Genomic DNA, 18983 nt, shown 5'->3' with positions numbered 1-18983 from the left:
TGTAGTTTCGAAGAACAGTGTCTCAAGCACAGAGTTAGACAAGTACTTGTTCAATAAAAGAAACTTTGCTTTTAACAATCAAAGTAGATCAGACTTGTAACCTGCCACCTATAGCCAAACACAGACACATAAAATCTTATTTATAAGAATTATTAATTTTATGGGTATTTTAGGATTTATTTTCTTTTTTCCCCCCTCTCTCACAAAACATAGTTTGAGGAGATGAATAAAAGAATGTAAGGAACTATGAAAGATTTAAAAAAGTTATTTTCAGGGCAACGTTTTGGAGAGATGAGAGGAAGGATGTGGTCTATGAAAGGAGACTGTAGCACTTCAAGCAAAACAAACTTTTAAGCAAACAGGTCAAGTGTAAAAAATTACTTATGAAAATTAAAAGTATACAGCAACATATTTGCCTTTCTTTTGAAAAAAATCATACTCTCAGAAATACCATGTTTCAGGTGTCCTTGCTATTTATGAAAGTAAACTCAAACATGCACAGCAATACTAGGCTCTTTGGCATTCTAAAAGGTATATTAGCAGACTTATGTCTAAAGTAAAAGAAGTTGTGCCTGCTTCAAGTAGACAACAAGCAGCTGTGTGACAGCCACTTACCTGAGATAGCATTAGTCACAGACATGAGTGGGGAGTGCAGAGCAGGAGTCACACCCCACACTGTGTGGTACCCCACAATTCCAGAGAGGCCGAACGTCGTCACCATTTGTGTGAAAGCAGCATTAGGTGCTACAATTCCCAGCCCTAACATACCAGCTAAACCTAGAAGGAAAGCACAGGAAAACTGTGTGACTTTTCAGTGACTTCTTACATTTAAACTGTATACAATAGGAGCCTAGTACTGACACAAAAGCAAAATGGAATTCTCTGCATGGACTAGTTTCAAAATCAGGGGGATCATTTTGTCAAATACACAAAGTTCTTTTGGTGCTAGTGTTTCTTTTACAATAGAAAGTGAAGCCATAAATATAATCCACACATATTTGTTATGCATGCACACAATGCAGCAGATAGGTTTCCACACCAACACTGAATCCTGTCACTCTCCTGTTCTATAGAAAAAAAATGCAGAAGTCACAATTATGTTGAGACTTACTTGGATGTATCAAAGCATATGTATGAAGAACAGGGATTAAAATTAAGACTACTGAATTCATTAATTACCTCGTGCAGAAGTTCTGATGCACTGAGAGTAGCAAATGAAATGAAGAACAAATACTTATTTGACAAAGCGAATGTCCTATGTCCGGTACTTTAGTAGATTGTGGACATGTAAGTCTCACACAGTACAGTAAAATCTGAAGAAAGCAAAGGCATTGAACTGATTCTGATGCAAAGTATGGGCACAGTCCCTGGCAGGAGTCCTTCAGAATTTTAAGCATTTTTCTAATATTTAAATAGAGCCAAACATACATATATGCACAGAGCATGAATCAGCACTTGCTGAAATGTCAAGACTTATGGTTAAATTTCTGAAGTTTTATTTTCCCTCTCAAGCAATTTTTATATTACACTGATTTTGCACCAGGATACACCAGCCTCCCTGCTCTCCCAAATAGCCATTCAATTGAACAAGTTAGATGATGGGTCACTCAAAAATATTAGCAAAATGGCGAGTACTCTACACTGATTCTCCAGCTCTGGAAGTTGCCTACCTGCTGTGTATACAGATGCACTAGTCATGGTTTTTCTAAAAGGTGTAATAGTAGCTGCTTTTTCTGCTTCCAGCTCTGCTACAGTCTTCTGCTTCACTGGTGCTCCTTGAGGAATGTTATTTGGTGGAGGTGCTGGGAAAATCACTTTGCCATCCTGACAAGAGATATTTACAGTTATACATCAGTTATATACAGTTATACGTGGCAGATGCTTAGTACTTAAAGAAGCCTTTTCTTCCCAATCCTGCAATTCAGGCAAGTGCTAACATTTTACAGCCATGTCCACAACAGGTTCCTTTTCTGCATCAGCAGAAGTTTGCAAGACATGACCAAGTTAATCATACTGGTTTACACATTCTTCAAACAAGATCTGACATTAGTGTCCAAGCACACCTGGTAAGGACACAGCTCAAGGCTTCAGAGCAGAAACAAGAGAAAAACAAAGAGATAAAGTTCCTGAAGTGGAAAACATCTGTGCAAAATAAAACAAGGTCTTGGAAATAACAAAATCTGCTATAGATGTGAACTGTAATCACAGCCTTTCCAGACCTCAGATAGGAACCAAGGCTGATATCCCACATTTCTTGTTGTTCTTCAGGCCTCTGTGGAATAACTGTGGAGCTATCAGCCCCGAGCTGTACACACCACCTCAGTGGTCTGGGAGAGCTGAAGTCAATGCCCTGAGTTTTTATTTTATTATTTTCTGATAAAGCTTAAAGTATTCTGCATATTCTAGTTTCACCTTTTTTTTTTCTCTTACTATAAAAGGAACACTTATTTAAAAAACAAAAAAGGAAAAATGTTTTTCTGGAAGAATGTTTTGGTCTGGTAAAGTCTCAAACATGTTTCAAGTAGCTATGCTTTTATCACGTGAAACATGCAACCTTCATCCTTTTCCTATTTTTCATTAGTAAACACATTGGGTTTAACCTTGACAAGAAGACAAAAACTAAGAGACAGAGGAATATTCAGCTGAATAAACACACAGTTTCCCACACGCTCCATCTCAAGCCACCTCTGAAGTCTGCTGATAAGCAGTATCTTTGAATGTATTTTGAAGAGACAGAAATGATGTTAGGTCTGTATTCACAAATTAAGAAGAGAATATTTACTGGCTTACCTTCATTACTACAGTTCCTCTAATAACATGATCCAGAGTCCCATAGTCAAAGTCATCTTTTGGATCAAAGTAGAAGTTTTCTTTGTCAGGACTAATAGCCTTTAGAAGTTTGATAATATTATTAGAATACAGGGTACTGGCCTGAGTAGCCATTCTGCTAGGCAGATCTGTGTACCCAATGTGTGTAACACCCTGAAAAAAAAAAATCCAAGTAAAATAATAAGGATTTGTACAATCTCTGAAAAAGCATCCTCTCTTCCAATATATCCTTCTGGAAATACATATCCAAACTGTTTCACTTATTTCTGTTTATAACCTCAACTAAATCAGCTACCTGCAGCTCTGACACTATTAAATCAGGGAAAGGTTACTCACAATAGCTGCAGAATCCAATATGGTCAAATACAAAACCTTAAATCCTGTTAGCAACAAGACTTCACAGAGAGGAAGACATACCGATGCAAGAGCTTATCCTCTCCAAATCCTGCCATTCTCTCAGAACCTAACTTCTTTAAGCAGCCAGGTACACACTGACAGTCTGAACCTGCTTAGCTTTACCTATGACAGGGAATGTTAACATCCAGTCAGGGGAGGTGATAAGAAAGTCAAAAAACCTATTGCTACTGCTGTGTCTTTTAGGTAGACCAAGAAATAGATATCAAATTCCACCTTCAACTCAGAAGAGATGAACACTGGACTTGGAAGTTGAAGTAGATCTGCCTAATGCTTGGCATCTTCTCAGTTTTTCTGGAAGGCAAACACTGGAGATAACTTTCTATGCGCCAGTGGAGTGAAGAGAGCTCCCTCAGAGTGGTGCAATATGTCTGAATTCATACATATGTAAAAATGTAACCTAATATATCCTCACTTCTTACAGAACTAATGAGAACTAAGGGATATCAGGCTTTAGGAAGGAATGGGAAACTGAGGCTGACATACACTCTTAGGTGTTCCAGAGAAGGCTTGTGTTAAAACAGTGCTCCCACAACTTACAGCTAAGGTCCATGCATGCTTCCAGAACTCTGGCTTCCTAATGCAATGTTCTGGCACAATCCTAATAGTTCTGTACTGCTGCTATTTTCCATAGCACAGAGCCAGTACACTAAATCCAGGGGTAATACTCTTCTGACTAAAAGTGTTCCATATGAACTCTTCATGCAAGTATCTGCTTACTTCTCTTCTACATTCTCTAGTTTCAGGTTTTAACCAATGACATCAAAAGCCTAGAAAGCCACAAAGACAAATGCAACATGTGATTCTTTGATATATACAGAGTTCTGCTTATGTCAATGACAACCATGGCAGCAGTGTCCTACAGGCTTCCCAAATAAAGGTATTATATCCTTGCATTACCAAATTACAGCCCAGGAAATCCGCTACTATAAATCTCATCCCCAGATTTCTGTAATTGTTATCAGATTTCCCGTAAGTACCAAAAACAAAACCCAAAAAGCAGAAAGACAAGTTCTCAACTGAGCAAATGAACACTGGAGCAAAACCAAAGTAGTTCAGCCCAGACCAAACCTGCTTACTTTAATGAACCAATTTATGCTACATCTACTTTGGATTCCAAGTGCCTTGGATACTCTATGGGAGATACATTCATGTTGTTGAAGATAAAGACAAGCAAAGCCAGCACCCTCCTGAAGCTGAAATAGTATTGAGTAAGCCAGATACTTTGTACTGAAGTACCCACTGACAGTCTGAACCTGCTTAGCTTTACCTATGACAGGGAATGTTAACATCCAGTCAGGGGAGGTGGTAAGAAAGTCAAAAAACCTATTGCTACTGCTGTGTCTTTTAGGTAGACCAAGAAATAGATATCGAATTCCACCTTCAACTCAGAAGAGACAAACACTGGACTTGGAAGTTTAAGTAGCAAGAATTAATGTAATATCCATTAACAACCAAATTACCACTACACAAAGGTGTTAGTTTCTTTTAAAATATTGAAATTGATGTACATATGAATAGTGACGAAACACAAATCTAAAGGATTACTTCAGCCCAAAGCAGCTGAAAGACTGTTGAAAATTCAGCTACTCATTTTCAGCACACAGTTTACAAAACATGGTGGAAGTTCAGGCAAACCAAGAATGAACTGCAGATTAAAATGCTCACCTTATGAACATACATTTCTCCAGGCTTTGTAGTCTCAATATTTCCTCCTGCTTCTGCAGCTAAATCCACAACAACTGAACCTTCCTTCATTGATTCAATCATATCTTTGTTAAACAAGATAGGAGCTTTTTTGCCTGACAAAACAAGGCATAGCAAGTTAAACACAAAATACAGCTTTCTATTTGTTGAACTTAGGAGATGACTTCTCTTTGCTCTATATATAAACTTTAATTTTGTAAGCAAAATTTTCAAGCAATCAGTACCTACAATAAAAAAAAAAAATCACAGAAAGTTTGTTTATAAAGACAGAGGAGATGCTAGAACATCCTGCTCCAAAGCATACAAAAAAGTTATGCATGGGTAGTCTACCAAAGGTAAGTCCAGTTCTGTCAGCAAACTGACAGTCTTACCCAATCTTACAATTCCAGTCATAACAAAAAAATGGCCACATTATAAGCTGTTAAACAACAGACATTGTGCCATACAAAGCACTAAAATCTAACCTCTACCTTACTATGTTTCAATTACAAAAGACAGTACCATTTCAATCAGACTTGTTTCAGTGCACAAACTGTATAGCAGAAGTAGCAATGATGCAATAGATATGTAAGAGAATTATATATTCTTACTTTATTACTATAGACTCCTTTCTAGTAAAAAAAAAGATGGTATTTGCATCAGACTGATTGTCTATGAAAACAAAAGTTGTTAAAAAAAAAAGGGACACACTCTAAAACCAGGTCTTTTGTCACAAAAGGGTAAAGGTAAATGCTCACACAGATGTAATTCGCCAACCGCTCTGTTTCCACGCAGATGCAACTCCAGAATATGCAAACTTATTTATATAAATGAAAACTAGCATTTTTCACATAAAACATACCTGGAATAAGTGCTGTAGTGATGATAATGTCAACATCTTGGCACTGTTTGGCAAAGAGTTTCATTTCAGCTTCAATAAATTCTTTGGACATTTCTTTAGCATAACCACCTTGTCCCTCTCCAGATTCCTTTAATTCTACTTCCAAAGGCTCAGCACCAAGAGACTTGAACTGTTCCAGGGCTGCAGCTCTAGAAAAAGTAAATTGCAGGTGAGAGAAAAACCACTACCTTAAAAATACATCATGACTTTACCAGTGGCTTTTGTAACAGTCTTCAGACAAGAGATGTAAAACTTATTCTAGTGTTAAGGAGACTGTAACCTAAGTCCTCAGCTTTCTGTATTCAGTGAAAAAAGTAATCACATTGATAAATTTAGGTTCCAGGCAGACTTGAATAAGGAATGAAGGCAGCCTATGGTTTCCTGTATAGCCAGCAGAGTTGCTCCAAGAAAAGCCTCAAAGCTGAGGGTTTCACTGCTGACTAATGCACTTCTCTTGTCATGACTTGGTAAATCTACAGCCCAAACTAAGGTGCCTAAAACGGGAAACAACCACAGAACCTGTGACCCTGTCTTTAAACTATGAGATGGGAAGTACTAGTAAGTCTTATTTTCACAGGGTAAATTGCTGGGGGGGGGGGGGGGAGGGGCATGGGGGGAAGAGGCGTTTGGAGTAGTGGCTTTTTAATATTCTGTAAGTTATTTTGCATCATATGACACCACAATAAATAATGAGACTGAGTTTGAGTGTTAGTTGAACATTCACAACATGCAGAGAACTAAACAGAAATGTTCTTGCATCTCAAGATAACAGTATCTGGAGTGCTTAAGAAGGGAATTTTAAAAAGGGAAAAGTTTTAGACAGATTTTAGAATGAATAAAAAATGAAGGACTAATGATGGCATAAAAATGGTAGAAAGTGAATTATGACTCAGTGCAGCACAAATTATTTCACTGTAATACAGCCACAAAGAAAGTAATTTCAGACTGATATTACAATTTTCACACTCCTACCTAGTATCAAATCCACGAACCACTGCACCCATCGATTTTGCTGCTCCCGCAGAAGCCAGGCCAGCAACCCCTCCTCCAATGATCAAGACCTGGAATGATAAACCTCATCAACCAGCCATTTAAACAAGATACCTTCAGATAAAACCAAATTTACTTTGGCAGAGTTGCCCCATACATCCAACAATTTAAAAGCTGTTAACTCCTAATTACACATATCTAAGAGCCAACTTTTTGTAGCTAATAGTTTAAGTAAACAAAGTAAAAAAATCTCCTTGATTTATCTTCCTTTTTCCCTTCCCTAATTCTACTTTTATTTCTCTTCAACCCAATCCACCTGTAATTCCAATCAAGTAAACTTTTCCATTGCACTCCTCAATGCATCAGAAATACCAATCTCTGAATTTTCTTAACTGCTTCCTTACCTTCCCCCATTTTGAAAAAAATAAAAAAAATAAAAATAATCCAACTCCATATAGCTAATGGGATGTCTAAAACTAAGCAAACTTAAATAAAACTCAAATTATTCTATTATTCCCAAAACAAAACCACTACAGATGTGAACAAAATGTGGTACGAGAATAATTATAGTGATTTCTAAAGTCTCTAGAAACAGCCCAAAGGCAGGAAAAAGTCTTTTAACACAGTTTCAGCAACAGTTACATGTGTTCAGAAACATATATTCTTTTGCCACAGTATGCGTTTAATTGCACATACCTTTGCTGGAGGAACTTTACCAGCAGCTGTGATTTGACCTGTGAAAAATCGACCAAATTGATTTGCTGCCAGGACCACAGCCTTGTAACTGTCAATCAAGGATGAACACATATCAGTATTTTCTCAGATTCAGTAAAATTCCATTCATTACAAACAATCTACGTGATGAACATTTGACCAGAGCATGTGTAGAATAAAGAAAGCTCAGTATTTTACTATTGAACACAAGCTTAATAGTCTTTGGTCATATTTCTTGCCTTTTTTTTAATCATGGAATGCATTTTCAGATATAATTTTTGGACTGCAGTATACTGGATGTCTCCAACTATTCACTCTCAATAATAAAATTTTACGTAAAAAATAAATGCCCAACTTGCCCAAAGGTAACTCTGTGGTCCTTAAAACTACCTTCCAAGGCTGTAACCTGAGGCTTGTTATGGAAGGGAGAATGAACAAATAACTGCAAAACTCAGAGTAACCCTGCAGCTAGCTCACTTAGACCAGCAGGCGCACATTCAAGAAAGGTACTTTGACCCTAAATTTTCTGGAGCTATACGGCTTAGGGCAAATAACCTTGCTACTTCATTTGCCCCATCCAAGCACGGGTAGCTGGACACCAAGTTAATACCTGCAGAGCTATCTGAAAATAAAGATTAATGTGTAATTTTTTCTTTTCTTAACAACAGGGCATATTTTCTTGCATTTTTACTAGCAGTGTTGAGGTTCAACAGTCCCATTCCACTCTTTTTCCTACTTCTAGCAGAGGGATATAGAAGTCTGTATGCCACACAATTAGTTCAAATTTGGAATACACCTTGTACATTTTATACCTTCAAATATATTATGAATTTCTGTATTTTAGTAAAATTTCACCAAATGAAAACATGGGGAAGTAAGCTAACATGTACACGGATGTACACTGCTTGTGTGCACAAAATCTGGCAGCCTTCTCAAAAGTTTACTGTGCCTCAGACATCATCTAAGTAAAAAGACAAAAAAATAATAACTAAAAAAACCAACCAAATAAAAGAAGCCAATAAAAGAAGGTTGTACAGCAACATTTTAATTCACAGCAATACCTAAAATGCTAGTTGCAAAGCATGGAGATGGTCTGACAATATGTGACCTTTTGTTTGTAACTGCCAAGGCAATTGCATTGCTGTTCGGGTTAGTGAGCTCCTAACAACACCAGATCCTCATGACAGACACTCTGTGCTCAAGATAACCTAGTTCAGAGCAAAACAGTCAAGGAATTAGAAGAATTGCATTCAGGTTTGTTAATTTTAAAAGCCTTGCTCTGATCTGCTGCAAAGCTAACCATAAGAAACTAGTAGTTTGGCACCTCCAATAGCACCATCCTGCTCAAAAGTGCTGCATGAAAACAGAGATGTAGAATCGCTTTAGATATACCGAATATCAAAGCACATGATTTTAAACCAGCAGTACTTAGTGAAGCCAAAAAAAAATAATCATACCCAGCAATGTTGGCCATGGAGCTAAGTGCATCATATCCCTGAGCAATGGTGACCCGTGGAACCTGATCCATAGCCAAGACAGTAGCTCTTTTTTCTGCAAGTTTTTTCAGGAGATCTGGATTTTGTGCCGGGTAGATAAAACTAATCAGGGTCGCTGCCGTCTTGAAAAGATCTGCCTCATGTACACCTAGAGATGAGTTATATATAGGAGCCCTCACCTGACAAAAGACAGAAGTTTCCAAGTTAATCAGAGGAAAGAAATCAGAACACATTCCACTTCCTTTCTCCCGGCTTGCAATCTGTCAATTCCCATCCAAAAAAGTATAGAAAGAAGAAAGTATATCAAAGGCTATTTACACAACTGAACTGAGTAACTGCACTTCTCAGCTGCAGTCCACATCATGGAATTGGCTCTAGCTGGGTTGGTGACAGGGCAATAATTGTCAGCACACACCTTCAGAAAGATCTGATGACTTCTAACCAGCAGTCACTTGCTTTTATAACAGATAGCTACCCTCAAACCCACCATTTTTAAGCAAAATGATTACTCAACAGATATGACAATTAAGCTCCACAGGTTAACAATCACTAATTAGGTTGCAGTGCATGACTACATATAGGGAATTTCATGCCAGATGTCCAGTAGATACTGATCTTCGTCTATATTCACTCCTGAGTTTCTCACTTTTCCTCAAGGTGAAACCTACTTAAAAGGGTTGTTCACGCAGTAGCTCACAGAAATTCTATGTTTAATGCTAATGAGACAATTTTAAACAGAGGAACTGAAGAAAGCCTCAACATCAAGGTAAAGGTCTTTTTTTTTCTTTCTCTGCACAACCTCAGACCTCTCAAGCATATCCGCTTTTAGCGGTTTTCCCAAATTTTGAAACATACTGTTGCTGTGGAATTCAGAAAAGTTACAGACTCATATTTTCAAAATTCCAAACCACTCTATCTAAAGAGTAACTAGAGTTGTATGTTACCAACTTTGGATAAAAAGATTTCTTAGAGCAGGGATCTCCTCTGATTAGATTCCAAAACCAGTATACCTCACTCTAGAAAACACAACTCCTCCTAGGTTGTTAAAAACTTGCTAAGAAATTATCCACAGTTTTTTCAATGCTGTCATTTACTATTTTTTTAGTGGAGGTGCACACCTGAACTACTAAAAAAATACAAAACTTGAATCAGAACTCAAAATGGAAAATGTTACTTTAAAAAACCTTATTTACTGAACTTTCCACAGATTATCAGAAAAAAATTACCTATACATTTCTCCAAAAACAATGTAATAGGAAATATACTAATAAAGCAATTACTTTCACAATTAAATCAGAAGCCAGAACTTCCTTGGTTCCCTGGATCTTTGCTCCAACTTGTCTGTAATGGTCATCAGAAAATTTGGAAGCTTCTCCAGCACCAGATTCCACCACAACATTGAAGCCTTGTTTAACCAAGGCTTGAACTCCAGCTGGTGATAGAGCCACTCTCTTCTCATTCTCAAATATCTCCTTGGGGACACCTACAGTCAGCTGTTTATAAGGAATTCCTGTAAGAGTGGCAGATAAGACAGCATTAGTTGTACTAAACACTAATTAACTGATATAAGGGACACTCTTCAATGTTGTACAGACACATGCAGACACATCACAGTTAGCAATTCTCCCTCCTAAGGGAAGAGGAAGCAGAATGCTATTTTCTAGGAATGTCATTTACATTTCCTTAAATTGCACCTTCTTCCTAGAGATCCTTGTTCTTTCAGCAATCAGCAGGTCAACACAATCAGCCACACAAGCAGTAACAAGTGTTTGGTGCAGTTTATACCCATCGGTGTTTACACAGTCCTGATTGTGTAACTGGCATTCTGATTTACACAATACCTGGTGTTCCGGTGATAACACATTCTACCTCAGGTCTGAATTTAAATCCCTCTCTAGTCACTTCCACGTTATTGTGAAGAAAGAAATAAATGAGCTTGAACAGTGAAACTGCATTTTAACTGAGTATGCACGTAATGTATATCAAATTACAGCTGTAATATACATTACAGTTTGTAATGTATATCAAATTACATCAAATCACTGTGACTGAATGCAACATACGCACAAAGGACATTGAAAGGCATAAGTACATCAATAAGCTACTCTAAAAGTTGCCACCGAAATGAAAAACATTAATTCAGTAGTAGTTGAAGAATCATGGAATATCCATCTATTAGTTTCTTCAAAAATATTTCTCTTCAAAGTTATTTCCTTGTTTTAACTTGTTCAAAGCTCCACTAAGTAACACCAGGAAACTGCTGAAGCTGAAATTTATGTTTTAGTTAAAGTTTTCAAATTACAGACATCTAACTTCGTTTGAGTACAATTTGGGGGCCTTCAGCCAAATATTTGGGAGTTAAAGTTCTCTGATCCAAACAAGTGTTTGAATACATTATTTATGAATACACAGGCTCAAGCAGAATAATCATACATAAAACTATCACACTGCTTCAATTACACTGACAGCATGCAGTCTGACACATAGGATGAATCCTGTACCAGCTTTCACTGACATCTATCCAGAATTTAAACCTGGATTGTGATATTACTACGCAAGACATTTACAGCACATATATATTAATGAACTATAATTTCAGCAGTTTAAGCTGTCACTTATATTAATGACCAAGCAACAACAACAGCAAAAACCACCAAAGAAATCCCAAACCTTAAAAAGGGGAGGACATTCATGACACGCTTGTTTTAAATTACAAATCTGCTTTTAAATTGTCCACCAATACTATGTATTGTGCTACAAAAAAATTGTACCAGGCAAATAAACAAGCAAAAAAAAGCAAAAAACATACTACTGTATCAGAGCTTTGAGGAACTAGATTTAGATTTAAAATATCAAAATTAATTACCTATGAAATTGCACTTGTACTACAATGTGCTTAAAGCTGACAATCTGAAAATATTTTCAGTTTGAAACGTTCAAGATACTGTCAACTTATTATGTTCTGAAAAAACAGTATAGTTGCTAAGAACTGTACTTAAATACCTAATTGTACTTCTCAGCCTACTAACTCATTAAAAAAAAAAATTGAACACATCCAACAAGACAGAATGAAAGATCACCAGACAAAGAAGTTCATTACTTCCAATTGCTGCACCAGGAAAGGTTTTACTGAGCCACAGCAGGTTCAGGTTGGACACCAGGAAGAACTTCTTCACTGAAAGGGTGGTTAAGCACTGGAATGGGTTGCTCAAGGGAGGTGAGCAATTCACCATCCCTGGAAGTGTTCAAGAAATGACTGGATGTCGCACTTAGTGCTATGGTTTAGTTGACAAGGTGGTGTTCAGTCAAAGGCTGGAGGCTGGACTTGATTTTAGAGTTCCTCTCTCACCTTAGTGATTCTATGATTCTAGTTACTTTTACTTTTGTTTTGTTTTAGCTTTGTCTTTGAAATTTAACTAATAAAATAACAACAAATAGTTTGAAGATAGAAGTGTTTTTGATGTTTTATATGTTGGAGAACATTTAAAATGTTTTAATCATAAGACAACACTCAAATTCAGAAAAACATACATTAAAAGAACATAAAGTCACAACAGGAGCAAAAAATGCACATCTAAAACAACAGACCCACAAAGGTAACAGAGCTTTGCAATGATTTGTTTCACCAGCATACACCAAATCTAAACATCACCGTGCAACTCAGGCCATACCTACCACAGCAGCACTAACCACTTGTTACCAGCTGTGGTAACTGTTGCTGTCACTCAAATTACCCTTGTCATTTGAAGACACTTTTCTCCTCATCTCTTCTAATTACTACACAATAAACTCCTGCTTCTGATTTTCACTAAATCAACTCGGTGGAAATGAGCTCTCTTGTCTTTTAGAAGCAGGAATGAAACCTAGAAGATTGAAATTTGTTAGGATAACAGAGACCAATCAGAATTTCAGACGAAGTAGCTCTAGGGTAGGATAGAATGCAAAAAGCTTTTCAAAAAGTACTGAGAAAAGTTAAGAGCTGGAGTCCTACCTTCCCTTTCTCCTTTTGAAAGTTTTTGTAGCACAAGAATGCCAAAGGGGAGGAAAGGAGGGGGAAAACATGGGTGAAAATAGGGGAAGGGAAAAACAAGGGGAAAAGGCAGGGGGGGAAGGAGGAAGAAAGAAGGGGAAAGGGGCAGCAAAGGAGGGGAGGAATAAATTATAGCATAAAGGAAATAGATAACTACAAATCTAAAGGCATACAGACATTTTACTAAAGCTTTTATTTTTCTCAAGCAAATAAATTAATCTTTTTTTAGCTCCTAAGGTTCAAATGACAATAGATGCTTCTGATTTCCTTTTGCTCATTTGCTTTTGAGTGGAGTATCAGAACAGAAAAGCAAATGGCTAGGAGTAACAGGACAGGAATATACACTCACTAGATGCCAGACGTGTTTCCTCATTCCTCACTTCTTTATTGGTACATCTTGCACGCAATAAAAATTAGTACAACTTTTTCAGATAGAAAGTATTTGCACCTTATTTAATAAACAGAATGATCACAGACCAGTACTGAGGAACATGCTCTTCTCCAATGCTCTGGGAGATAAAATCCAAGATAAATATCTGACAAGTCTCATTTGCCTCATCTTTTTTTCTTCTCTGTCCCACTACCAGACCTCCAGTAATCCATAAACACAGAGGGAAATGAATACATAAGCAAGCTGTCAGTTTGCCAGCTTTTAGCTAGAGCAGGTATAGGACATTTTTCAAGTAGACTGCCCTGAGCTTCCCCATGATTCAGCACCAAAATGGAGCAGATGTCTACAGCTCAAAAACAAAGATCTATCTTAAAACTTCAGTACAGGTCTTGGGAAGAAAGGGTTAAAAAGCAGCACACTGGCAAGGAGGATTGCAAAGCTCCCTTTCAGCTGGAAATAACTCTTGATAAGCCTATGTGAACAGCAGGTCTGTGATGATTTACTGGTGCCTGTGTCTCCGCTTGTTTTCCTCCACCTGGGTGCTGCTTCAGCAATACCCTGTTAGCGAAGTAATGGAAATAAATTTACTCTTTGCATTCTAGACATGAGTTTGTGGCTGTCCCAGCTGCCTGTCTGCCCCGACGCACACAACAGGGTATGACAAATACTCTGGCAGGAGGACGCTTTGTAATTAGCACAGATTTGGTTTCTTGAATTCAGCAATTTCATCGAAGTCAATAGTTTTGAAAGATTGAAATCTACGATTATAAATTTAGGACTTTGATTTAGGTTTTATTTTGAGGAAGCTCATTTGCTATCCTTGCCAGGGGTTTAAAGTTACAGGAGAGTGTGAAGCCTACAAGCTGCCTTTCTAATCCTTCATGTCAGATAATCTCTTTAAGAACTGCCTTGAGTATGTTTTAGTGACTTACTGCTTTACGACATCATGGACATCTTCCAGACACTGACTGATATACACATACCTGGAGCACCTTTTAAAGTCATGAAGTTTTTTAATATATTGAGTAGAAGATACACAGTACTTAGATTCTGCCACTATCAGAAGGAGAATCATTAAATTCCACAGGTCTTAGAATGGAATATAGATTCCAGTGAAATGCTGTGGTATATACAAAATTCAGCATTTAGAAAAACTAATAAGAAGCCACTCTCTCATTCCCTTACCATAGTGCTAACTGTGTAATGAGGACATATTCAAACTTCAAGTAAACAAAAGTATAACACTGACTTTCTCCATGTAACTTCTATCTACAAGAATCTTAGAAAAGATTCTAAGTTAAAACTACAGCAAAAAAATACAGGTTTTTACCTCCTTAACCTGACTTCGGGAAGTAGTCTGCAACGAAATATTATCAACAAGTATTAGAGAGTGACTTAGGGAAAAGGTAAAGAAGTTTTGACTACATGCCATATGTTCGGGGATTGAAAACAGAATACATAACCTGCCTATTTTTTATTTACTCTGATAACCTTTAAACAAACCATCTCACCTGTTCTGAAGATGAGGACATATTCCGAAGAACAGCAATATGATGTTGGCAAAAAGAAAAAAAAATGGTACAGAAGATTAAACGAACACCTGATCCCTCCTATTACATAAGCAAGGAATTTAAAAAAAAAAACCACCAAAATGAAATTAAAGGAGAATATTTCTTCTTTATAAATAACATAATGCTTACCTAGAGAATTAATTGAAAATGAACTGTTATAGGTTTAGAAAAAAACCAGGAAATTTTAAGAAATAAATATCAAAATAAAAAGGATATTAAAAATCCCGAAATAGAAAGGGGTAAAAGTCACAGAGCTGTAGGACAAACCAATCTGGAAGTATACTGGGAAGCTCAGAGTCAGTCACTCCATATGCACCTTTCCCAGGGCTTCAGAAAGTTTCATACCCGTTTCTGAAGCACCTGGTCATAGTGACTATCTGGGACAAGTTATGGGAATACTTGTTTACTCCTATATCAAAGTTCCTATGTTTCTAATAAGCAAGCAGCAGCAAAACAGCTAGCAGTACAAAAATTATCCATCTTCCAAGTTTACTTTTCAGCTGACTCCATATCTCTTCTCCTCAAGCAGCTATTACTCTTGTACATACCATAGCCTGGATGGAAAGAAAGCTAATCTGAGACAAGAAAAATAATAACTACAGCCTTAAGAAGAATCACTGTGACACTAGTCTTTTCAGAAAACTTACTCTTCTTAGCGATACAGTGATTTTACCAAGTGTTACTATAATCAAAGATAATTTCTGAAAGAATAAAACACAGTTAGTTTGTATCTGTTACATTTCAATTCAAGAGCACTTAGAAAGTAAATAAAAGCAATAGCCCTGCTTCTAATTTGTCATTAAATTGCTGTTTTATCCTCGATTTGTCCTCTACTGAATGACAAATCACATGTTACCAAAGCATACTACAAGGACAGCTTAATTATTAACCAAAAGACTACCAAACTTATAATTCCCCATATCGAATAACTGCATTTCATGAATACTACTAATCCCTAAATAAGGGCTTCCACACAACAGATCCGAAGGGGTAGCACTGAATGTTTAAACACATGACACTAATCAGAATTCTCCATCCTTGTGGAAAAGTTTTTCAAAAGTGATTCTTAAAAACAAGAAAATTCACACACACAGAGTAGCATACCAATTTCAGTAAAACTGAAGAGATTCTTCAGCTTCAAGATGAAATTTGTGGTCAAAATCAAATACAAAATTGATTCCAAACTCAAACAAGGACACTTACCTGGGATATTTGAGAAAGAACTTTGAACCTAGTTTCCTATGCTCCAGTTTACACTTCCAACCAAGGGACAATCTGCCATATCAAGACTGACAGATGTCTCTTTCATTCAGATATTTAACATGGAAAAAAAATTTGGAGAATTGCAAATCTATCAAAAAAAATCTGGTTTCACCACGCAACTGTGATACAGATTTATCAGGAGCCCTCAGAGTAAAGAAACTTCCTCTCATCACATTTCTTCAGAACTTCCAAAATCTTCAGTCACCAAGTTGAAAGGACCAGAAAATGCACCATTCGCTGTTAGTATTGCCACAAATTCTATGCAACACAGGCTTCTCAGAGCTATTTCATGCTACTTTTGTGTCCCATGTTTTCACAACCAGACACTTCTATTTCCAACAACACTACTTTCCTAATACTCTCAAGTATCTAATGCAGTTACCTACTGTCTACATTTGGAAGAACCAAACATCATGTGTACAATCAGTCCAACTCTCCACATTCATGTTTTGCAAAACAAGATTCTAGATCTGCACTGAAGCAGGGTCTCTAAATTCCAAGGGAGACATGACCCATGCAGTATTAATGGGCAAAAATAGCATTAAACCTGCTTTATGTATTCTTTAGTGTGGGGGTTTTAGGAGTTCTCCTTCTGTTTCTTTTTCTCTTAAAGAATTTTCCCTATATATGCTGCCAGGGGGACAAATTACTGGCTGCTGAAGAAAAACAAAAGACCTGTCTTCCAACTATCAGGTTACACATAGCATAGAATAGAGAAAAAAATTGTCAGTTCTGATCTTCATATACCAGGCTCATATTAGAAACTGGAAACAAGAGTGCCCCTTTCCCAGGTTTTTTTTTCCTGAAAATACCTGAACTTGTCCATTATCTGCTGAAATGCAATTTGTGCAAATACACTAACAAACCCTATACACGGAGATACAGATCAATAGTTTTTTGAAGTGATACAATGTAAGAGTTTCCTAAACCAAGAAGTTTTTTTTCAGATGGGATAATAATGTCCACATATACTTATGCTTGCAGATGCTCTCTTTATGAGGTCTGTATTTTCTCTCATGTACTTACAAAGAGCTGCACTACCAAAACTACCAAAACTCATGGGGAACTCAGGCTTTTACTAAGAAAAGAATTTATTTAAATACTTCCTTCAAGCAGGGAAAGTATTAGCAGGAGCTCGGACACTCTACCCACAAAAACTACTTGGATCCGAAGTATCCATAATAAACACAAACACCTTCTGCATAAGTCCTATAAAGCCAGTCTAAAATTGTGCTGCAACTGACTCAAGTATGCTGCTGACATGATTTAAGAGTGTTCTTTCTATTTTAAGTCTTTTCTGTACTAATGCAGATCTGAAAGAAAGAAAAAAAAAAGAAAGAATTTATATGCATGTTTTAAAATAAAAGATTATTTACAGTACTTTAATCAATTTACCTGGCTTTGGAGCTGCCTGAGACCCAAGCACCTGGTGGGTTCTAAACATTCGCAAACATGGAATCTTTGCGGAACACGCCTTTGGTGAGAATACATTGCCAAAAACAGGAGCTGAGCACCCACTGACAGTGACACGCAGAAGGCTCGCCATTGCACCCAGACCTCACAACAAATTCCTTGCCACGTATGGAATCCCTGGGGCAAATGTGAAAACAAATCAAGAGTTATTAATGACACTGGGCAGAAGGCATGTAAACGCAGCAGGTTTAGGGCCAGTAGCCTAGAGACAATCATTCCTCACCACCTTTATCTTTCTGGCTAGAAAACACAATCAATTTTTTTTCCAAATTAAGTAAGACAGCTCTTAACCAAAACAGCTGGAGTGACGAGCCGACCTGGGGATGGCATTTCTGCGACTCAAGGCCATTTTCATTTTACACCGTTGCTCGAAAACAGGAACCGTGGCACGGGAAAACCGCGGCGCCCCAAGGCACCAAACAAACGGCTCCAATCCCTGCCAGAACCCCCGCAGGAGTCACCCTGGGCGGGACATAGCTTGCAGGCGTCCGGGAGGCTCAGCAGAGCACGCACTCGGGGCGGGACAGCCGGGCAGCGGGCAGGGGAGCCGGGAATGTGCTCTTCCCCCGGAATCCCGCCGGGCCCCTGCGGCAGCGGCCCCTTCTCTCTCCCGCCGCTATTTATAGCCCGCGGCCACCGAATGACCTTGGGTAGGCGGCTCGTCCCCCGCCACGCACTGTCCCCACTCCCGGGACAGCCCGCAGCCGCCACCTCCCGCTTCCTGCGCCCGGAGGCCGCTTCCCGGGCCACCCGCCTCCTCTCGCGTCCTTCCTTCCGCGCGTCCGTCCTGCCACACTCCCTCCCTCCCTCCCTTTCCCCCGACAGCGGGACACCGCTGCCTTCTCCCCACCGGCGGCTGGCCCCCGCACGCACGGGCAGAACGCGGCGATGCCGACACAGCCCCACAAGACGCCGCGCACACGACGCCGCGAACACGCCCCGCACGGAGCCGCGCACACGCCCCGCACGGAGCCCCGCACGGAGCCCCGCCCGGAGCCCCGCCCGGAGCCCGCACAGGCCCACACGGAGCTCCACAAGCAGTTCCGCACACGCACCGCCACAGCCCCGCACGACACCTCGCTCTCGCCCGCGGTGCCGCCGCCGCGGCTCCGACCGACCTTGGGGCGGGGCGGGGCGGGGGCGGGCCCGAGCCCGCCAACCCGGAAGGACTGAGGGGCACGCGGGGGTCGGGCGGCCGCGTCACGCGGCGTCTGAGGGGCGGCGG

The 18983-nt window shown here is 38.9% G+C and overlaps 1 protein-coding gene across 3 annotated transcripts in view; it reads right to left on the bottom strand.

Moving 5' to 3' along the window:
* The window catches only part of NNT (nicotinamide nucleotide transhydrogenase), a 44260-nt gene extending 25374 nt beyond the window's left edge, over positions 1–18886 (bottom strand). Inside the window, exons 1-11 of one of the 3 annotated variants that reach the window (XM_069001272.1) lie at positions 18814–18886; positions 17681–17875; positions 10311–10540; positions 8992–9209; positions 7517–7604; positions 6803–6891; positions 5792–5979; positions 4912–5045; positions 2791–2982; positions 1671–1824; positions 616–777 (exon numbers count right to left, since the gene is read on the bottom strand). In XM_069001272.1, coding sequence (XP_068857373.1) covers positions 616–777; positions 1671–1824; positions 2791–2982; positions 4912–5045; positions 5792–5979; positions 6803–6891; positions 7517–7604; positions 8992–9209; positions 10311–10540; positions 17681–17831 — 1606 coding nt within the window. In that variant the 5' untranslated portion in view covers positions 17832–17875; positions 18814–18886. The other 2 variants (XM_069001273.1, XM_069001274.1) reach the window with 2 other exon arrangements.
* Between the last annotated feature and the right edge of the window lie 97 nt (positions 18887–18983).

This window comes from Aphelocoma coerulescens (assembly GCF_041296385.1).
Source record: "Aphelocoma coerulescens isolate FSJ_1873_10779 chromosome Z unlocalized genomic scaffold, UR_Acoe_1.0 ChrZ, whole genome shotgun sequence".
NCBI lineage: Eukaryota > Metazoa > Chordata > Aves > Passeriformes > Corvidae > Aphelocoma > Aphelocoma coerulescens.
This window is presented reverse-complemented; position numbering and strand designations above follow the sequence as displayed.